We start from the raw sequence: 18,562 nt of genomic DNA, 5'->3' as shown, positions 1-18,562 counted from the left end.
CTGACATCTGTCTCGATTGACTTGTCTAGCTCGCAAAGAGCGGACGGTTGCATTTGCAACCTGCTGAACCACTGCTAACCTTCGGGCAGTTTTGCATCACGCTTTACAAATGGCATATAATCTGCCGAAGAAACTCCTCCCAGCCTCGAGGGGTTTATTCTTAGGTGACAAAAGCAACGATGTGCTCAATAGCCAAACGCTTGAGAATATAGCATTGGCAGGTCGACCACGGGTAGAAGGCTCCAACCGCCAATGGGGCTCTCATATCATATTTTTGAAAATGACCTATATGGGACGCCTTTGTCCGTACTTCTTCCCTGGTTAATTTCACCTCCATTGGCGCGGGGAAATTCCAGGTGATGTTATGCATATATCCCGAAGGAGTCTTAATAATAGCATGTCCTCCCAAATCCAAGTGGACAGACGCGGGACAACGTGGTAGTGCAGGCAAACGCAATAGGAACTACGATGCTGCCACGACCAACCTGTCCACGGACAAGCCCACCTGTAAATTACATTAATTTTGTCTCCAATTGCTCCGGCTTGCATTTGCTATTGCTTCTCGATCACGTCTGGACCATCCATCGGGACTTGAAATCCGTGGGTTGTCCAATGCAGTTGAACAAATGAGTGCCTAACCCAGAGGAATCGCTTTCGCTCCTCAAAAAAAGACCCTCCGTTCCAATCGGCACAGGGGATGGTATCAGGAGATATGGCAGGGCAACTGGAAGGCAACAAGCTAAGAGAAGCAAGGGAGGTACCTCTGCCGTTACAAGGCCAACTGCATTTCCCACCACGTTTATATATCAAACATGGATTTCCTCCATATCCTCTATTTTGTTTTATTCTTTTTTCTTGTTCTCTTCACTCCACTTTTTGGTTTTTTGTTCCTTGTTCAGGCTCATGGTCGGAATTTGTTGGTTTTCGATCTTCATGAAATAGCACTGCAAGCCGCAGTATTACTACATCTGGCTTTCGAGTGCGCGCAGGCTCCCCTAGCGTTTATTCCCGTCACATACTGGAGTTTACCATAATTTCATAGGCTATTGGCCAGCAGGTCGCCGTTGCCCGGCAATCACCGGCGCTTTCCAGGGGAAGCACCTATCATCGGAGGTCGATTGAGTACCCTCAGCCAGCTGGCAGGCGGAAAGTTTCCCCATCGAATATGCCATAAACCCTCCAATTATTTCTCCCACATTTCCGAGAACGTTATTCCTTAGTTTAGATGATACAAAGTCTTTTGTTTGTTGGCAGAGTTCTGGTCCTCTCGCGACTGCGGAATTGTCGGATTCCACACAGCATCATACCTGTGATCCCGCAACTCTTGTCGTGTTAGCAGTCAAACTCAACTGACGAGTTTACTCGGCAGCTTTCTGGCCACCCATCCGCCTCATATACAATTTTGGCCTTTGGTTGACCTGACCTAATAGTGTTGTCTTAACATGGATTTCACAATACCGACCATTCAAACGTTCCCTCGGTTCCCAAGCATAATTTGGGAACCACAGAACTTTCGCTGTCCTTGTGATCTCGATTTAGCCCTGACAATCATGCTTCTCGTCGGGTATCCACGCATTCTTTTTTAAATACTGTGCGAAACGCTGCTAGGTAAAAAGGGGCTAAATGGATGACCAGCAAAGTGATAGGTGCGACAGATCTCTAAAAGTGCTTACGGGCTCTGTTGGGCCTTGATCTATCTTCCCCTTTCAAGTTGAACATATAAGGGCAGAGCTTTCTGCTTGACACATGAAAATTATGGAAACGGGACCCCTTGCCTCCAGCCTCATGTATGATCAAACCATGTGGAAAATCTGCTATTCTCTATAGCTTCACATCACGGGTGTGTTTATGCGGTGAGTTTATTTGAGAATTCCAGTTTCCATTTCATCGCCATAACTTATGTTTACCACTCCAGGTCATTTCTCGTTTGACGACCCTCTCGAACTCAAACATTTCTATGAGAATATCTCCGACGTGGCTTTGTACTAGAAGCATCTATCATGTCTGCCAACTTGTTGAGATTTTATTTCAATATCGACTTCGTACAACCAAACTACGAAGTCCAACGTGAAATTCGTGACGCTCAGCAGAACTGGTATCCACCGACGGAACCAGACGCCGTTTCTCTTGTGGCAACAACTGGTTGGCGAAAATGGGAACTCGGTTCAATCACCCAGGCACAAGTTTCTGGGGGTAACAATTTCCGAGAGTGTTCTCTTTTTTATGATTCCGAAAGGGATCATTTCCTCGGAGTGCCGTTGAACTGCAAGAAAAGGAGTGTGGGACAAGAAATCAAAACTAGGGATGCGCGGTATGGCTGGAGAAGACTTACCTTCAAACATCCAGAGCCCATAAACAATGGAAATCATATATCAGTTCTTGACTTCGATGCTCCGTATAATGTCCTCGCTGCTCCAGGGTCTCCAAGATGGATGCCAGAGCTTATGCCACAGACTTATGACTACAATGATCTGGATGAAAATGTATTTGGAAACACAGCTCTTGCCGGAAACTTAGCGCTCTTAATTGGGCTCGCAGCTTTTAGTGGACCTTTTCCTGAACACGGTCCTGATGTTGAGCTGACGGTGGAAGCGATCCGAGCATTCAGGCCTCCCAATTGGGTTCCTCACGGAATGAGAAGTAGAAGTGAGTACAGCCAAACTTTTAACGAAGAAGTGATCTAACGTTCTTCAGGGGTTCATAGCCGGGGAGTCATAGTCTCGATCAAGAGTATTGGTAGCAACGACGCATCGCTGGACAAGTGGTCACAGGGGCATTTTGGTGCTTTAATAAATCCGTGATCATGTAGCTCGGTATGCACTTTCGCGGATATTAGAATAGAAGCGTTATCGACCTCCCAACATTCGAGTGTTTTGCCGTGCGTTTCGAAAACCGAGTCCGCAGTCGAGGGGAACGGTATATTTGCGGAACCAATTCATCTAAACAACCCTAACCATCGTTATGTCGAGTTAAAATCTTACATTTTTATTTCTCTCACCTGCTGTCATGATTGTCCATTTTTCATTGATGTCACTTGCAATTCCGTTCGCTGCCTCTCACACATTAGAATATGACCCATTTTGTTATCCATTTTTCTAGAGGATTTCAAGAAGAGATGATGAATGATCCCTTCTTACAAGACATTGATTCCCCTTCGTTTTGATCATAAGCAACCACATATCCATCAAAAATAATCAACCAGGAGTAGATTCAGTCTACGCGCATACTGTTCATTGGCTATTGCATTTTTGTCTTCCATGTTTCTCCCCCTCTCTCCCCTACTTCCTAGCCCACCCTTCCCATCCAACCACCAGAAATACTCGCCATGAGGACTTTCCAATTCACAACTTTTACTCCATTTGCACATGGTTAACACAAAGGCGTAGTTTGCCAAGGAGGAAAAAGAAAAAAAATCTATCGTCATCTCATATATTTAATCTGCCACGGCAGCGCGAGGTAAAGGACTAACCCAACCCACGTAACTACATAGTCGTCGACATAGGTGAAAAATCACGGCCCCTCTCGTCCTTGCGAGTAAAAGTAAAGGGTGAAGCACCAAGTAAAACTGTATGGAAGCCTTGAACTAGTACCCCTTCCCTCCTGCGGGCCGATGTAAAGTAGGTTAAAACATAATTCCATCCTGTAACGCGTTTCGCACATTTTATGCGGGTCTAGGTGGGGTCCGTGTTTTCGGTCATGTTGCGTCCATTGTAGCGTTGGATTGCTTCGTCATTGCACGTCTGGTAGACGAACTGCAATATCGCCTGACTGGGTTATATAACGGACCCATGGAAGCGATGGGTATTGCAGCTATATGAGAGCACGAGGTATTGGTTAGATATTGCATTTGTGTAAGATGGAAAAATGAGCATATCAAGGGTGGGAAGGGTGATGGTGGACGAGGAGCAGGGTGTGGTAGGTAAAAGATAGTATGGTTGCGTGAAGTGCCTTAGATGTCGGCTTTCAACCAGGAACAGCCAGAGAGCTGACGTGGGGGGTCTCTTGTGGACAGTTATGGAGGTGGATGTTGCTGTATGCTGACAAAGTGCAGGGAGTGCAGCGTGTAGGGGGTTTAAACTGGGAGCTTGGCATGAAGACATTGGTGCTTCAATGTATCCAGTCATAGAATCGCAAAAAAGATCTTGGGATGCAGGTGGCCGAATTTGGAGCATTGAGATTTTGGGCCTGCCGATGAAGGTGGGGAGGCTGGGGAAAAAGCAAAAAAGGAAAAGATATTCACCTTCGGTTCAATGATCTTAAGATATCGTACTTGGATACCACTGGTGGTGAAATACGGGATCTCAAATTTGACGTTGATTGGGCGTTTGCCTTTTCCAGTTTGTCCAGCACCTCCCATGCTACCACCAAAGCCACCAGTCATACCGCCTCCATGCTCATCATCCCCTTTCACTGACGGTAACCCTAATTCAGCACGCATGAGGAACTCTTTCCCTCCACCGAACTGTTTTATCTTCCATATTATCGCAGATTTCTCTGGTGCATAGTGGACAGAACCTATGTTAGTGCGGAATCGTGGAGAATCTGCGTCTTCCGGGACTGGAACCAAAATTTCCACATTATTCGCAGTGCTCCGGCGTTTGAATTGAGCTTTTGCCTATATGACGGTCAGATAAAAAATAAGCGGGATCACAACTTCCTTGGCTCAGTTTACCTTAAGCATATATTCAATGCGCGAACCTGAATGAGACTCCACCAGACATTCTACCCATATTAGGGGCTTCACTTGAGTGTTTAAGCGATAACTCATAAGTTCAAATTCCCCGTCTGGAGGAATGAAACTTATTGTTCTGTCGTTCTCAAAGCGCGATAGCCGAACACATTGGTGGAACTTTACATCCTCCATCTCGACGGCTTTTCCTCTTGTTGCTCTGCCTGTTGTTTCGAACATCGCTTTATCGTTCAAACCCAGCCTCAGTTCTGGCATACCACTTAGATAACATTTCATTTTGATTGCCCCTAATATTTCTGATCGAAGAACGTTGCCATTGGCAGATACTAGGAGATTCAAGGATTCAACCACGTCGAGGAAGACCTCATTCTTGCGGTATCGAATTCCTTCACTTCTCCAAGACACAGCATTCGTAACAGCGATAGGCGGTCGAGCCTGTATCTCAAGTTTGTGTGATTCTTGGGTAATGTACCTGGAGCCAACATTAGAAGAGGAGCTAGCGAGTAATGCGGGGTCCACCAAGTTGTTCGAAAACGCGGGGCACCAGAAAATAGCAATTAACATACTCCTGCAATATCTTGGACTCCGTTGTCTGCGGATATCCGAAATCCATCATCTCGTCAAGCAATTCATAAATGATAACGAAGTTATCTCTAATACTCTCTTCCTCCAACTCCTTAAAGTATTCGGTGAAAACCTCGACAATCTTGTGGAGGAATAACAGTATCTCCGCAGCATTTGTGTTCCGTTTCGTTAATGCTAGGAGATAAAGGTTGCTATGGCGGATGTAAAGATACTAACGGAGTCATCATATAGTAAATATAAAATGGTCTCCAGCAAGCTAAACGGGATGGGTCTCCAGAATCGCAACATGGTATGGCAGAGAATATAGAAGAAACGCACATTTATGCCTTCATCAGAAAAGCACGGCGGTACAGCAGAGCTCTCTTCTTCTGCTTCGCTGAGGAGGATAGGGAACTTTTCGACTGCGGACATAGGAATATCTCCTCTGTAGTTGCGGGCTAGGAGGGTCTGTATCGAAGCCCAGTGTAAGCTTAGGCTATCCCACAACAGCAAATATACCGAATTCGCTTAATGAAGGATATCCGCATGCTTGTATGCTCGAAATTTCTTAGAATCGATCATACCTTGCCCTTCAGATCCAGAAAGAATATAGCGGAGGCCATGATGCGGTGTTGGGTATCAAAGGGCTTGCGTTCAACGTCGGAGAGTCAGGAGGGGATATTCTGGTGTGCGGGCTTATTTAGCCATCGCAGGCGACATGAAAATTAGGAAATCAGGATACGGTGCCCAAGAGGGCATTTGTTAACGCTCAGTAGTTCAAAATATCCATTTGTTTTCCATGTCTTTCCCGCGTCAGTAGCAGGCGGCGTCGTTTGCCCAAGTAGCACTACTGCCGAATCAGGTCTAGTGCCATCCACCAGCCATATAAAATTCTTCCATGAACTTTTATTTTCTTTCAATCACGCACCCAACAGACAGTGCAAGTCAACACAAAAAATTATCATGATTTTTCCTGTAAATTGGCCTCTGGCTTCCTGTCAGGGTTCAACTCCCGGGTTACACCATTGATGATCTTGCGATACGGTGGTGCGAAGACTAAACAACGGAGACTCCATAAGAACTGGCCGTGTATTTTTCTTGGTTACGCGGGCGGTGTCAGAGGAATCAAACATACTGTAATTGGATAGGAATACAAATTGACTGTCTTTAGTTTATATACTCTAGAATAATGTATAATTGAAGAAGAAGAAGGGTATACTCCGTAAAATTAAAACCCTGATAATACATTAATATCTGGCATCGCGAAAATTCTAATAGAAATACATACAAACCATACAAACGCCGTCCAAAATGCGGTGCCCTTAAAACATCGGAAACAAATCCTATAGAGTCTCTCGTGGCATGCCGACGTCAAACCCCAGCGGCTTCAGTATAGAATCCCTAGCTACCTGGTTCGCAACCGCACCCCCTTTCTCCAGCGCAACGGCGCCAACCACCGCGTAAATCGCCTGGGTCAAAACGACTTCTAATCCGGATGCCGCAAGATCATTGCGCTGTAGGACAGTTAGCATGCAGGGAACGATAAAATTTTTATTCCTGGAAGGACTGCTCGTACATATCTCGGTACCCATCTCAGGACTTCCTGTAGCTTATATTGCTGGGCGAGCTCTGCCAGTTTCGTTCGGTTTACCCTCATATTCTTGTTGTCTTCGGTGAGAATGTCCAACCCTTGCAAAGACGGATGTTCGAACGCCGTCCGACCATATGGATCTTCCAACTTTTCCGGGGAAGCATTGGACGAGCTTTCCAACAGGGAGAGTGAAGCCTGGAGCTGTACAATTTGCTTGCCTATAGAAAGAATATTGCAGATAAGCACTCAAAATCCTATGTCAAAGAAAAGAATTACAGATCATTCAACATACCCAGGTAAGACAATCTCTCGTTGAAACCTCTTCGTCCTTGATCAAAGCTTTTGTGCGTAACGGTTTGCCATTTGACCTCCTCCGTGAGCATCTTGTCACCGCCGGGCCCTAGCATTCGAAGGTAGAACTGATCAAGAATGTTCGGGTCTGAATTGACGGGAAACTCCGGTACATCCGGACTCCCACGCAACCGTACCGGCGCCTTCATTGCCGGCGGGGTCACTTTCCATCGGGCTATTGTAGGTGTTTCTGAACCCTCTGGGCCAGCAGCAGAGGAGAGAGCATGTCTTCGAATATAAGAGGGAGTGGATCGTGAGGAAATTGACAGAACAGCGGATGAAGCACGCCACCGCCCTGGCCGCGAGATTGCAGTGAAAGCTTGGCCCGGTATTTTTGATGCCATCGGTGGCAGGGAAAATCGCATCCACGAAAAGGGTTTATGGGGATTGCGGTGTTGGGTCGCGACTGGAGATTCTCGACCTGAGGCCGGAGCTTGGAAGATTTTCCGCAATTATAGGCTAACCTTAATAGGGAAATCCACCCTGCCCATGATCCGTATACAATGTCAACAGCGATAGCTTCAAGTTTCTTTTGATATTTCCCGTTGCTGTGAAATTGGATCGACGGACGGACTGTTAAACAAAGATTGCAGACAAACTGAGCCTCGGTATACCATTGGATGCCCTCCGAGCAATTGCAGCCCAGTGGTGATTGGGTTGAACAACCATCGCGCCTCTCCCGTCCAGCGCCCCGTCAGGTCAATCGTACAGATTATCTTTGTGTGGAATGAATACTAGTATCAAGGAGAAATTGCTTTGTGAAATTTATCGGCGTCTACTAAGGCCGATAAAAAATCAAATCCAGGCTCACTGATCGGACGATGGTGATGGTGATGGATTCAAACCTGGACAGCGCCCAATTTGCATTTCTAGTCAAGATTTGGTTTTGAACTCCATTAAAGAGACTTGGAGAATAATCGTTGCAACACGTGTCAAATGGGATCTCCCATTCGAACAGTGCTCCTCTTGTTTTGTTGTGTTTTTGTTTTCCTCCTATGTTTCTTCAGACCTCCCTCTGAAATGGATTTGAAGGCTGGCTACTTTGAGTCAATCATCAACACCTCCGGTGCAACTCAGTTATCGCAACTCAGGCAAAGAGGCCCAAGACAGGGCGAGAATGTAGAGCATATTGATACCCATTTTATATAGAACTCTTTACACTACCTCTCCCTCCTTGTTTCTTTATTGCATTATTGCTTCGGCTCGGTTCCCCGCCTCAGCCGATTTTCGGATACAATGTCGCTGGCCCATTTCTCCCTTGTTTGTTGTCACACTGGGGGCTCGGCCCATAGCTTATACTGGCTCAACTTTTCTGAATACTGCGGATGATATACTCTGCCATCGTATATCAGTTCCTGTCAACTTGGTCAAATAACTTCACCCTTCGAAGTCCAAACATAACCAGGTACAAGTGAATTGTCATGATGATAATCATGGCTCCAGCACACTCGTCGTACTTGCATAGAAAGTACCTCGATGATTTGGCTTCAGGACGTTGGCATTTCTGCATTTCGCCAACGGATTGTGCGTCGCGCGGCTAGTCGACCAGGCCCTCCAGTAGCACACGGGAGCCACCTATGCCTTGACGGGCCCCTGCATGTTTTCTAGGATCCTCTTTCACCTCTCCTTTGTTGTAGCATTCTAAATTCGCATCAAGCACTGTATTCATGGAGTTCAGCTTCCGAATACAATGATCTGGTGGATTCTAGCGCAGGCGCCTAGTGTATCGACATGCAATTTCCTTGCTACAAGTACTTAATTGGTATAAAAGCGGGTGGAATCCGCATCCGAGGACTCCTGCCATTACCGCCTTTCTGCCAAATAACAAAAATATTGTCTGTCACTCGTTTTTTTTCTCTCACTGGTTTTTTTGAATGACAACCGCACATCTTGTCCGCCATATCAAATATTTTGACTCACTACTTCCTCTCCGGTTGGTCTCCATTGCACAGCTTACAGCCTTCGATCTCCGCACAAATGACTTCTCAACGGCGTGGACTCTCCTCCCATCCGCGCGCTGACACTTCACTCCATCCGCAATCGAGCGCTCAGTATCTACATGCATCCTGTTCGATTGGGAGATGTCCCTTGAGCGCGGCTCTGGCTGAAATTTCCTTCCACTCCGTATACTCCGTCCAAGACCCTCCCTCACCCCTCCCATATCCTCCGAACCCTCCTCCAAGTCCAGTCTGATGCCTGGGTGCTCAAGTCTCATTAAATACATATGTCAGTTCCCCAATTTTGCCCCTTATCGAACAGATGGCCATATAATGGCGCCATTTACCCCGTTCCTACATATCTAGTGACATTAGTCCAGTCCCTACCAACCTTATTGTTCCTGCTTTATTTCTTCTACCTAGTCGATCTTCCATATCCTTACTCGCTCGTGAAGATCTGGTTTGATTTTCTACATGTACCTCACACCCCACTAAACCAGAAATATCCAACCTCGTACGAGTTAGCCAGCGTTGAGAAAAGGAGCTAACCATATGCCATTGCTTTTTGCAGTTCGAATGGGCCTGGCCAACTCTGCCGAAACTGGCGAACAGTGTTACAACGATACATCTACAGCATACAACGGAGACACCCTCGAACATACAAAAAGTGAACTCAAATCTCTTTGTTGGAGGGTTTTCCATTTCCTCTATTTGTGCCATGAAACCGATTCTGAGAGGGGCTCTGCCTTTATTTATTTATTTATTTTTTCTATTTGAAAAATAATACGCGTTTTGCCCTTAATGTTACCCCCGCGCCCTCCCTCTATATGTGAGTGTTTTGTCAAGATCGCGTTCAACTCTTCTGACGAATTTTCTATTTTCGTTTGATCCAAGTCCATCGAGCAGGCGGGTTAATTATTGTAACGATAAAGGCGGTACCCTGGGACGCTTTAGTTTCGTTTTGTCTGAAGATCATATATTCCTATCAGGTCTTGTCTAATCCGCCCAATTGCTGCTCTGCTGCATGGCATTATCCCAGATAATACAAGCTTTGGAAGGGGAACATTGTTTTTTTAGAATAATTATAATGCTTCATGGAAATAATCGCTGGGGTCCTACATTCAACCTATTTATCTACTGTGCCGAATGCAGTTACAACAGTTACTATAACCACCCAGTAATGCACATAGGCCCACCCGGTGAATATCAAACAACGTTACTGACTTGCAAACCCAAAACACTATACAATTTTTTCAATATCCGAAATGGCATAGAAGATAAGCATGGACACATAAAGTGAATATCTTCAGACTTCAGCTCCACGTGAAACAACAAGGAGAAGAAGCAAGGACGAAATGAGAAATGAGAAACTAATGGGAGACAAGAAAGGTAAAAGCCACCATTGCATAATATCAACCTATCCTATATACCCATATAACTACATCACGCCATGTTACAGAAAAGCCAACGCAAGCGCACTGCTCACAGTCAACCCAACAACCGTCCACCCGGTAACAATAACTTGCTTATTAGTGAACTGTTTCCCCATATCCCAAACAAGATGTCTGCACCCATTGAATGAGTGGAACGTGAACGGTAACGCAGCGGCGAACTTGAGGCAAAATTTAGCAGCCAGCGGCAAGCCGGCAAATGCCGCTGCTATCGATGCGGATTCTAGATGCCACCCCAGCAGTGGGGCGACGAGATATGCGGAGGCGAAGATGTACAGGCCGCCGGACAAAGCGACACCTGTGATGCGGTTCGTGGAGGAGAGGATCCAGGTTATCTGGGGTTGGTAAATGCTGAGATGCGGGGAGACAGGGCGGTTGAGACGCTGCTGGGGGAGGAGTGAGGTTGGGTCTTGGTTTGCAGCCGAGGCGGTGTATCTATGAGGGAGCAAGTTGTGTTAATTGTTAGTTAATTTGTTGTTTCCCTTTTCCTATTCTCAGGGACCGTGGTTGTGTCCGTTTGGCAGCTATCATAAACACCGATTCCATTCCCCGCTCAAATGATAGCCTACTTCTAGGGCCAAACTGACCTGGTCTGGATATGGTTGCCAGTCGCAATGGCCACGGGACGAGCCATCTTCGAAACTGCGGTTCTTAATTGCGAAGGGTTGTGTGCAACAACTATTTGGAGATGTTAGCTGATATCATCTTGTTTTCTTCCCATCGTCATTCATCTCTCAATCATCGAATGTGCAGTTTCGCAAGCAAGGGTTAGTTAGCAGGTAACTTACGCCGTCGCACCGACTGCTGGGCAACCCTCTGGGGTAGCATGGTTGTTAAGGAGTTCAATGTCTGGCAATCAATACCAACGAACCATCAATGATCAATATCAATTGTTGGAACTGACAAGGGAATCGTCAGTGGAAGTTGGAGATTCAGATTCCATTTTCGGGATAGTTCCGGGGAAAACCTCGGCTTCTGTAGCCCAGCAAATCACAGCCTGCCGATTACCATTCGGAACAATGATTGTCCGCTCACTGCCCTTAAAAGGTAATTCCAACCTCAGGCTTCTTCTTCACCTTCCTTTTGCTTCTCTTCTTCCTCAAGGACCTCAGCTTACATTGTTTACCCATCATTACCACACTCAGTGTAGGTGGTGGAACGGCATGACACAGATGTTCCAAGGCGAACCATCCCATTTATAGTTGCGACTTTCTGTCGTTGACTGCTGGATGGAGAAACGGGCTCCCTCAGAAGAAGAGATTTTTTTTTTGGAATCTTTGACCCGTCGTTAATCGCCCATTTCTTTCTGTCAATGAGAGAAGAGGGTTTCATATCAGGGTTACATGATGAGCTATAAGACGGCATGAATCAAAACTGAAATGTTGGCAAGTAGATGACGGATAGGATTTCACATCTTGCCATCGTGAAATGGTTTCATGGGTGCTGGTTGTGGTTGTGTGTCTTTTCCTCTTGTGCATGTATGATGGAATGGGGTTTCTACGAATCTCCTCTTGCCCAAGCCCGATCTCTCGGAAGGCACTGGTATCAAACGTCTGGAGCACTGTGATATTGTAACTTCGAAGAAAGTGTGGGGGAATCCAGTGCATAGGCCTGCTCTCAAACCTAGCTCTCTCGAACCAGCTCCCTGCAGCCTCGGCAGGGAATCCAACTCTGATATACAAACTGTAAAATCTTCTTTCCATTATGACAAATTAATCTACTTGGAAATCACCCATACTCTGTAGCGTCCATCCAAGATTCCATGAAAATGCAGCACGTGAGTGTCACCCGACAAGTTTAACTTTCAGAGCCTGGACCTCGGCTCTCGGTTCCTGGAGTTGCTCAGGTGCGCATTTTCAAACCATCCAAGGAATTTGCAGAAAGGGTGTGGAGCGGCCGATGTCTTTATATCTTCTTGTCGTGCGTCCCTGTTTGTGATTTCTAGATCGCCTTCCTCTGGTTTCTACCCTGATAGAGTAGACGTGTACAGGGGATCCTTGTTTCGGCACTTTCACACCCCGCGCTGTTCCAAAATGCCATTCAACACCGCACTTACCCGCAAGTTGGGCATCACGGGTAGGTCCATCTTTTCGTTGCGTCCCATGATTGCGGTTTAGCAGCGGATTCAAGCTTACCATGTCCTACAAGTCCCCGTCGTCCAGGGTGGCATGCAATGGGTTGGATACGCTGAGCTTGCCGCGGCGGTCAGCAACGCTGGCGGTCTGGGAATCGTACGTGCATTCCCCGTTCGAAAATGTCAGAGGCAAAACAAATGAGAGCCATCTCTATTTGTTTTATCTCAGGAAGCAAAAGTTATAGAAAATCCCCCGCAGCTGCCACTAACATGTTCACCCCAACAGCTCACTGCGCTCACGCAACCAACTCCTGAGGACCTCCGCAAGGAAATCCGCAGATGCCGCACAATGACCAACAGACCCTTCGCCGTAAATATCACTCTTCTCCCAGCCCTCGTTCCACCCGACTATAGCGCCTACGCCCAGGTGGTCATCGATGAGGGAGTGTGCATCGTCGAGACCGCAGGCAACAGTCCGGGCCCAATCATTGCCCAGCTAAAGAAAGCCGGTATCATCATCCTGCACAAATGCACCACGATCAGGCATGCCAAATCCGCCGTGAAACTGGGTATTGATTTCCTCTCCATCGACGGCTTTGAGTGTGCGGGCCACGTTGGTGAAACGGACATCACAAACTTCATCCTCCTTAGCCGGGCGCGCCAGACTCTCAAAACTCCTTTCATTGCCTCAGGAGGATTCGCGGATGGACATGGCCTTGCTGCTGCCCTAGCATTGGGTGCGGAAGGTATCAACATGGGCACACGGTTCATGGCAACTATCGAGGCGCCTATTCACATGAAGGTAAAGCAGGCTATTGTGGATGCCAGCGAGGAAGATACCCAACTTGTCTTGCGGAAGTGGAGAAACACCACCCGACTTTTCAAGAATCGCGTTGCCGTAGATGCATATAATATTGAGAAGAAGGCCGTATCGGATGACTTCTCACAGATCGGACCATATGTCAGTGGCAAGCGTGGACGGGAAGTATTCATCAATGGGGATATTCATTTCGGCGTATGTACTTTCCCATGTCTTCTTGTTTCCGCCAACATGAGGAGCAGGATCCAGAGTTTTCGAAACTTACCCCTCTCACTGTCACTTTATACTGAATGCGCTAACCCATGTTTTTCATTTTTAATATAGGTTTGGACTGCTGGTCAAGTTATGGGCTTGATCCACGATATCCCATCCTGCAAGGAGCTGATCACCCGCATCGAAAAGGAAGCCGTTGAAACAATGTCGAAAACCAGCAGCCTCTATACGCCAACGGCTAAGCTGTGATTTCACAGTCATAGTTGCCTTTTCAACTTTTCATTCAACTCTAGTTTTGGTTATGGGCGGGTTTGTCGACTTTGATTTTGTTAATGCATCAGTGCTGAATTTATTTTGGGCACATAGAGCAGCGGATGGAATAAGATATTCTATCATCGGGTCTTTATTATGGGTTTGTAGAACACTTTTTTAGGAATACACATATTTATCCTTGATTTACTCAACCATCTCTTTGCTTGACAAGGTTGCGCCGCAGGTTTTTTATTTTGTTTTAAAAGGAAAGACAATATCAACTCATTCATTCTATCAAATGGGAGTGGCGTCTTGGCTCGAGGGGGGAAAAAAATTCCAGGGCGCCGCAGAGCGAGACAACTCGCGGCTTCATCATCGCTTGGGATATTGCATCATTCGTTTTGGAATTGCACTAACTCACTACCCCTTTTCCCACGCAATATATGTACGCGACGAGCGCCATCAGAAATCGACCACTTCCAACTCCACCAAGCATTTCAACTACCTTTGTTCTAGCCAATGCAGCTGGCTGTTCAGATTCCTGAAATCGAAATATGCCACGTACAATCTCTCTTTGCCTCCCCCCTCCCTCCAAGCATGTGTATCATATTCGTTCCATCAAACTGTTCTATGGCCTAGAACGCCTCCCCACACCCTCACCCCATCCCACTCAATCACGTCCAGTGTTCTCGCACTGTTATCAAACCCACATATTGCTAATCTATTCAGCAGCCAACCAATCCCCGGCAACGGCATGATATTGAAGTATAGCCGTTACCCATCGTCCTGGGGCAGGGGAGATATACCCTTCCGAGGTATGTATTCTCGTTATATCCGTTAATAAGTGGCCACAGTGAAACATTCTGACACTTTTATCGTTCGCTGCAAGTTACAGTTGTTTCATTGCCGCTTAGATAATTATAGGTTCCTCGTCAAGGAAATCTCATGAATTCTTCGTAGTGCCGATTTTGAACCCTGTTACAAATCCACCAGGCGACCGACATCTAACTGATCCGAATGATAGTCGATAACTATGGATTGCTCACCGTAACAACAAACACAAAATTTCCCGTCATGTACCTGGGCTAACTACCCCACAATTCGCGGGAAGAACAGCGAGGATGGTTGGAAGACACCCGTAGATGTAATGCTCGTGTAACATACGGGTGGTGTACATGTCATACTGTGAGCATTTGTGCCTAATTTGCGCATCTGTACACTTGTGACATACCGCTGACAGTCCACGACATTAGCCCTTCAGCTATACATCAGGCTTGTCGGGCTTTATGGTATACCCTTGTTCAGCAGTCAGGGTTGATACGAGGTATCCACGTTTGGCGCATTGTGGTATTGGCGATAGGTGCGGACTTACTGCTGGGACAAAACCGCGCTGAAAACGGGATTAGTTGTGGTTTCGAAGTTTCAAACTTTTTCAATGTACTACTCTGAACAAAGGGCTATCGAACCAAGGTTAACACAAATGATGTTACGGACAGGTAGTTATGGCCACGTGGAAAGCGAGCGGTATTCACGAAGGAATAATAGAACAATTTAAATCAGCAAACTTCGAAACTCCATTAAGTATCCAAGTCTACCTTGTAAATACAAGGGCCAAAAATATCTATCCCCATACTTGTAGTAACATCACAATTGACACATCAAATACAGGTCTTATTACCATGCACTCCAAACCAACCTCATATACAAGAGACAGAGACAAGAAGAGAAAGCCTTTTTGAACAAATATTGTACATGCTATGGAATATATATTTGTTCGAAAATATTGGAATTGTCTCGTGATTTCAGTTTCAAATCGCCATACAGAAGCCTTTTTCCCAGCGATCAAGAGACATCGCCTTAGAAAACAACCAGAGTCGAGGGTCAAATAGCTAAATTAGACGACGGGAGGTGAAACCGCTTAGAAGCCGGAAATGGGAATGCAAGGAAGGTTAAGAGCAATGAAGCCCTCCTGTCAATGTGCGTTAGAACTTGTTGACAAGTCTGCCACGTTAAGATGACACTTACAGCGTGTTGGGAGTTGCCTTGGCAGCAGGCGACGTTCTGCTTGCATTGGTTGCCGCTGAGGATGTCGGTGACACCGATGAGAGCTATATCAAAAATTAGCTAAATTCGCTTCCGGATGGCAGACACGTGCAAAACTTACCGCTGGCGCTGAGCTTGGAGCATTGGTCGAAAATGCCAATATCACTGCCCTTGCCAACGACAGTGCCCAAAACGCCGGCCAGAAGGCCAGTGTTCTTGTCACCACCGTTGACAGTGGTGATTTTCTTGTTGCAGCAAGAGATCTGAGCCTTTCCGCACTGGTTGGTGACCTGGTTGACCTCAACGTCACCATCACCCTTGGGGGATCTGTATTCACCACCGGGGGCGGCAACGGCAACGGCGGCAAGAGCCAGGACAACAGCGGAGATGGAGAACTTCATTTTGATGGTGGGTCGGAAGGATTAAAACCGATATTAAGAATTATATATAAGAGTTGAAAAGAGTGTGGTAGTTTTGGATATACTCGAAGCGAAGGATGAAGATTGATGCTGATGATGGGAGAAAGAAAAAGGGTCTGATACCGTGGAGGAGGGCCCTTTTATAGATTCCACGGGGCCCCTTTTCCCGCAGGCATAAACAGGATCGAAACTTCCCCCCTGGCTGCTCTTCCCTGGTCCTGTGGGAATCCGAACTGGAAGTCTGATACGGAGGAGATTTCCAAGTAATTTTCTTGGCCAGCCGCTCCCCAAACCCGTTTTGTTCAACGACGTTTGTCCCAGCAGACGGTACGAAGTCGAGAGCCTGCGTGCGCCACAACCCAATTACCCGAAATTTTTCCAAATGCCCAAAAAGGAAATGCTGGACATGCAACACGCAGGATATCATGCAAGAGAACCCACAACGACAAGTCAATAAAAAATACAAGTTGTCACACAGCTGTAAATTCGCGGTACAGTTCTTTTGTTTTGTTTTTCCTGATACCCAGCAATGGGATCAAAAATGATGGACGTTCACAAGCAGTTGGGGCTGAACTTCCCGTGCTCTGACTGGGCTCCTGGGACCCATCGGATCTGAGAAGCAACAGAAAAAGAAAAGCAACATACACGGTTTCTGAACAAGAAACTATTGAAAATAACACTTGCTCGAGCAGAGAATATCCTGACATGCTGTCTGATCCCATGGTTCATGTTCCTCACGCGTACGCCACTGTATGCACTGAGGAATGAGACATTATCATTGAGCTTCGAGCTCTCGAACACAAGTCAAGCAATTCCAAACATGGCTGTCCACGTCGCAGGATGTGTAAATGCTGATAGACCAGGAAAACTACTGCGTTGGGTAGTGAGATATTCGAGTCATCAGCAAGTCGGACTTGGCAGAGCTTGATGGGACCCTGACCTCTCTCTGGACCAAAAGTAGTGTTAGCATGGGAAGTGCTGGGCATGTGTGTCGTGGATTTATCCCTGGTTGCGGCTTTCGGTGCCGCGCCGAGCAATCGCACTGGCGTAAATGCCCCTGACTATCTTTTCGTTCATTAGTAATTCTGAGCTCAGTTACGAAAAATACGGCTGTTTTGTTCTGTCTTCTCCCGTTGAACTCAGCAGGCTCAAATTGCTTTGCAACCACAAATGCCGCCCGCTAAAGTGTAATGGCGTGGTCAATTGGGAAGCAAAATCTGCCACTACCCCACTGAAAGATGCAACAAAAAAACGGTGAGCGTACTGCGAACATCTTTTCTCGACTGCCTCGAATCGATTGAAACATTACAGATCTTTTACTTACATTACCCCATGGCGTTGAATGCCGTTGAGTTTTGTGTTTCTCAGGGATAGTAAGACGATCGACACCACTAAGAACGCCCCCAAACCACTAAAAACGCCCCCTAAGGCTATGAAAATGTGATAGCTCCTTGCAATGTGCTTTGACCAACCGTGCTTCTTTCGTGAGCCTCAAAACTCTTCCGGAGCTATATCCTACCTCCTAGTCCCAGCTCGTCCCTTTTCATTTCCGTATTCTGGGGAGGCAGGGCCAGCGCGGAGCTAGGGACTTAAAGTGACAAGTGAAAAATTCTCCCCAGACTCAGGCTTCGTACTAGTTTTTACAGCCCTGTGGCCCTATTTTGTGGTGACGAATTGTCAATGCTCCGGACTCCCGAAATCTTTCCGCATATTATTACGATCTGCTCTCTTCAGTTTGTCAAAGCTTCCAAAAATACATTCAGGATGTGCTGGCTCCCGCTGTGCCTGATATTATCCTTGGAGTTCAACTGGGTGTCGAGAAGGGTGTCGAGAAGGATCCTTTCTGGTTGTTTGAGATGTATTAATTTCCATCAAGGAGCAAAGAAGTCGACGCAAATTGAGCACATCCACCTCCGGAGGACTGCTCCATCCGTTGTTGCCCCTAAAATGAGAGGAGGAAAAGAGACTAACTCCATCAGAACATTTAGCCTTCATTACTGAGTTTGTTCTGACAGATACGATGTGAGATCTCTCTTTTCTGCACCTCACGCATGACAGACACTTCACATTTGCTGCAATCTTCTAGCCTCGTTGTAAATTAGCTCTCGTTTGCTGCAACGTGTACAACCTATCAGATAAATGACATCCATAGACGAT

At 46.5% G+C, this 18,562-nt stretch overlaps 7 protein-coding genes across 7 annotated transcripts; 2 read left to right on the top strand and 5 right to left on the bottom strand.

Annotated features, from left to right (window-relative positions):
• Positions 1–2,000: 2,000 nt before the first annotated feature.
• On the top strand, positions 2,001–2,801 carry HCBG_06578 (uncharacterized protein; the record flags this gene model as incomplete). The annotated part of the gene is made up of 2 exons (XM_045433627.1): positions 2,001–2,646; positions 2,695–2,801. The coding sequence occupies 2 exons, from the start codon at positions 2,001–2,003 to the stop codon at positions 2,799–2,801; spliced, it is 753 nt and encodes a 250-aa protein (XP_045285940.1).
• Positions 2,802–3,671: 870 nt separating this feature from the next.
• HCBG_06577 (AP-1 complex subunit mu-1) lies at positions 3,672–5,998 on the bottom strand (the record flags this gene model as incomplete). The annotated part of the gene is made up of 7 exons (XM_045433626.1): positions 3,672–3,752; positions 3,787–3,810; positions 4,241–4,615; positions 4,673–5,162; positions 5,257–5,486; positions 5,594–5,722; positions 5,839–5,998. 7 exons carry the CDS (start codon positions 5,875–5,877, stop codon positions 3,672–3,674), a joined length of 1,368 nt encoding a protein of 455 aa, XP_045285939.1.
• A 599-nt stretch (positions 5,999–6,597) lies between these two features.
• On the bottom strand, positions 6,598–7,540 carry HCBG_06576 (RNase III domain-containing protein; the record flags this gene model as incomplete). Its single annotated transcript, XM_045433625.1, has 3 exons — positions 6,598–6,768; positions 6,831–7,063; positions 7,138–7,540. 3 exons carry the CDS (start codon positions 7,538–7,540, stop codon positions 6,598–6,600), a joined length of 807 nt encoding a protein of 268 aa, XP_045285938.1.
• A 1,193-nt stretch (positions 7,541–8,733) lies between these two features.
• HCBG_06575 (uncharacterized protein) lies at positions 8,734–9,853 on the bottom strand (the record flags this gene model as incomplete). The annotated part of the gene is made up of 4 exons (XM_045433624.1): positions 8,734–8,855; positions 9,117–9,406; positions 9,525–9,624; positions 9,796–9,853. 4 exons carry the CDS (start codon positions 9,851–9,853, stop codon positions 8,734–8,736), a joined length of 570 nt encoding a protein of 189 aa, XP_045285937.1.
• Positions 9,854–10,366: 513 nt separating this feature from the next.
• HCBG_06574 (succinate dehydrogenase cytochrome b560 subunit) lies at positions 10,367–11,513 on the bottom strand (the record flags this gene model as incomplete). The annotated part of the gene is made up of 3 exons (XM_045433623.1): positions 10,367–11,019; positions 11,172–11,262; positions 11,373–11,513. The coding sequence occupies 3 exons, from the start codon at positions 11,410–11,412 to the stop codon at positions 10,587–10,589; spliced, it is 564 nt and encodes a 187-aa protein (XP_045285936.1).
• Positions 11,514–12,438: 925 nt separating this feature from the next.
• On the top strand, positions 12,439–14,415 carry HCBG_06573 (2-nitropropane dioxygenase; the record flags this gene model as incomplete). Its single annotated transcript, XM_045433622.1, has 4 exons — positions 12,439–12,660; positions 12,733–12,815; positions 12,945–13,673; positions 13,803–14,415. 4 exons carry the CDS (start codon positions 12,618–12,620, stop codon positions 13,938–13,940), a joined length of 993 nt encoding a protein of 330 aa, XP_045285935.1.
• A 998-nt stretch (positions 14,416–15,413) lies between these two features.
• Positions 15,414–16,503, bottom strand: HCBG_06572 (hydrophobin 2; the record flags this gene model as incomplete). The annotated part of the gene is made up of 3 exons (XM_045433621.1): positions 15,414–15,912; positions 15,969–16,051; positions 16,108–16,503. 3 exons carry the CDS (start codon positions 16,385–16,387, stop codon positions 15,862–15,864), a joined length of 414 nt encoding a protein of 137 aa, XP_045285934.1.
• Positions 16,504–18,562: the final 2,059 nt, after the last annotated feature.

The sequence above is a fragment of the Histoplasma capsulatum genome, assembly GCF_000150115.1.
Source record: "Histoplasma capsulatum G186AR genomic scaffold supercont2.9, whole genome shotgun sequence".
NCBI lineage: Eukaryota > Fungi > Ascomycota > Eurotiomycetes > Onygenales > Ajellomycetaceae > Histoplasma > Histoplasma capsulatum.
This window is presented reverse-complemented; position numbering and strand designations above follow the sequence as displayed.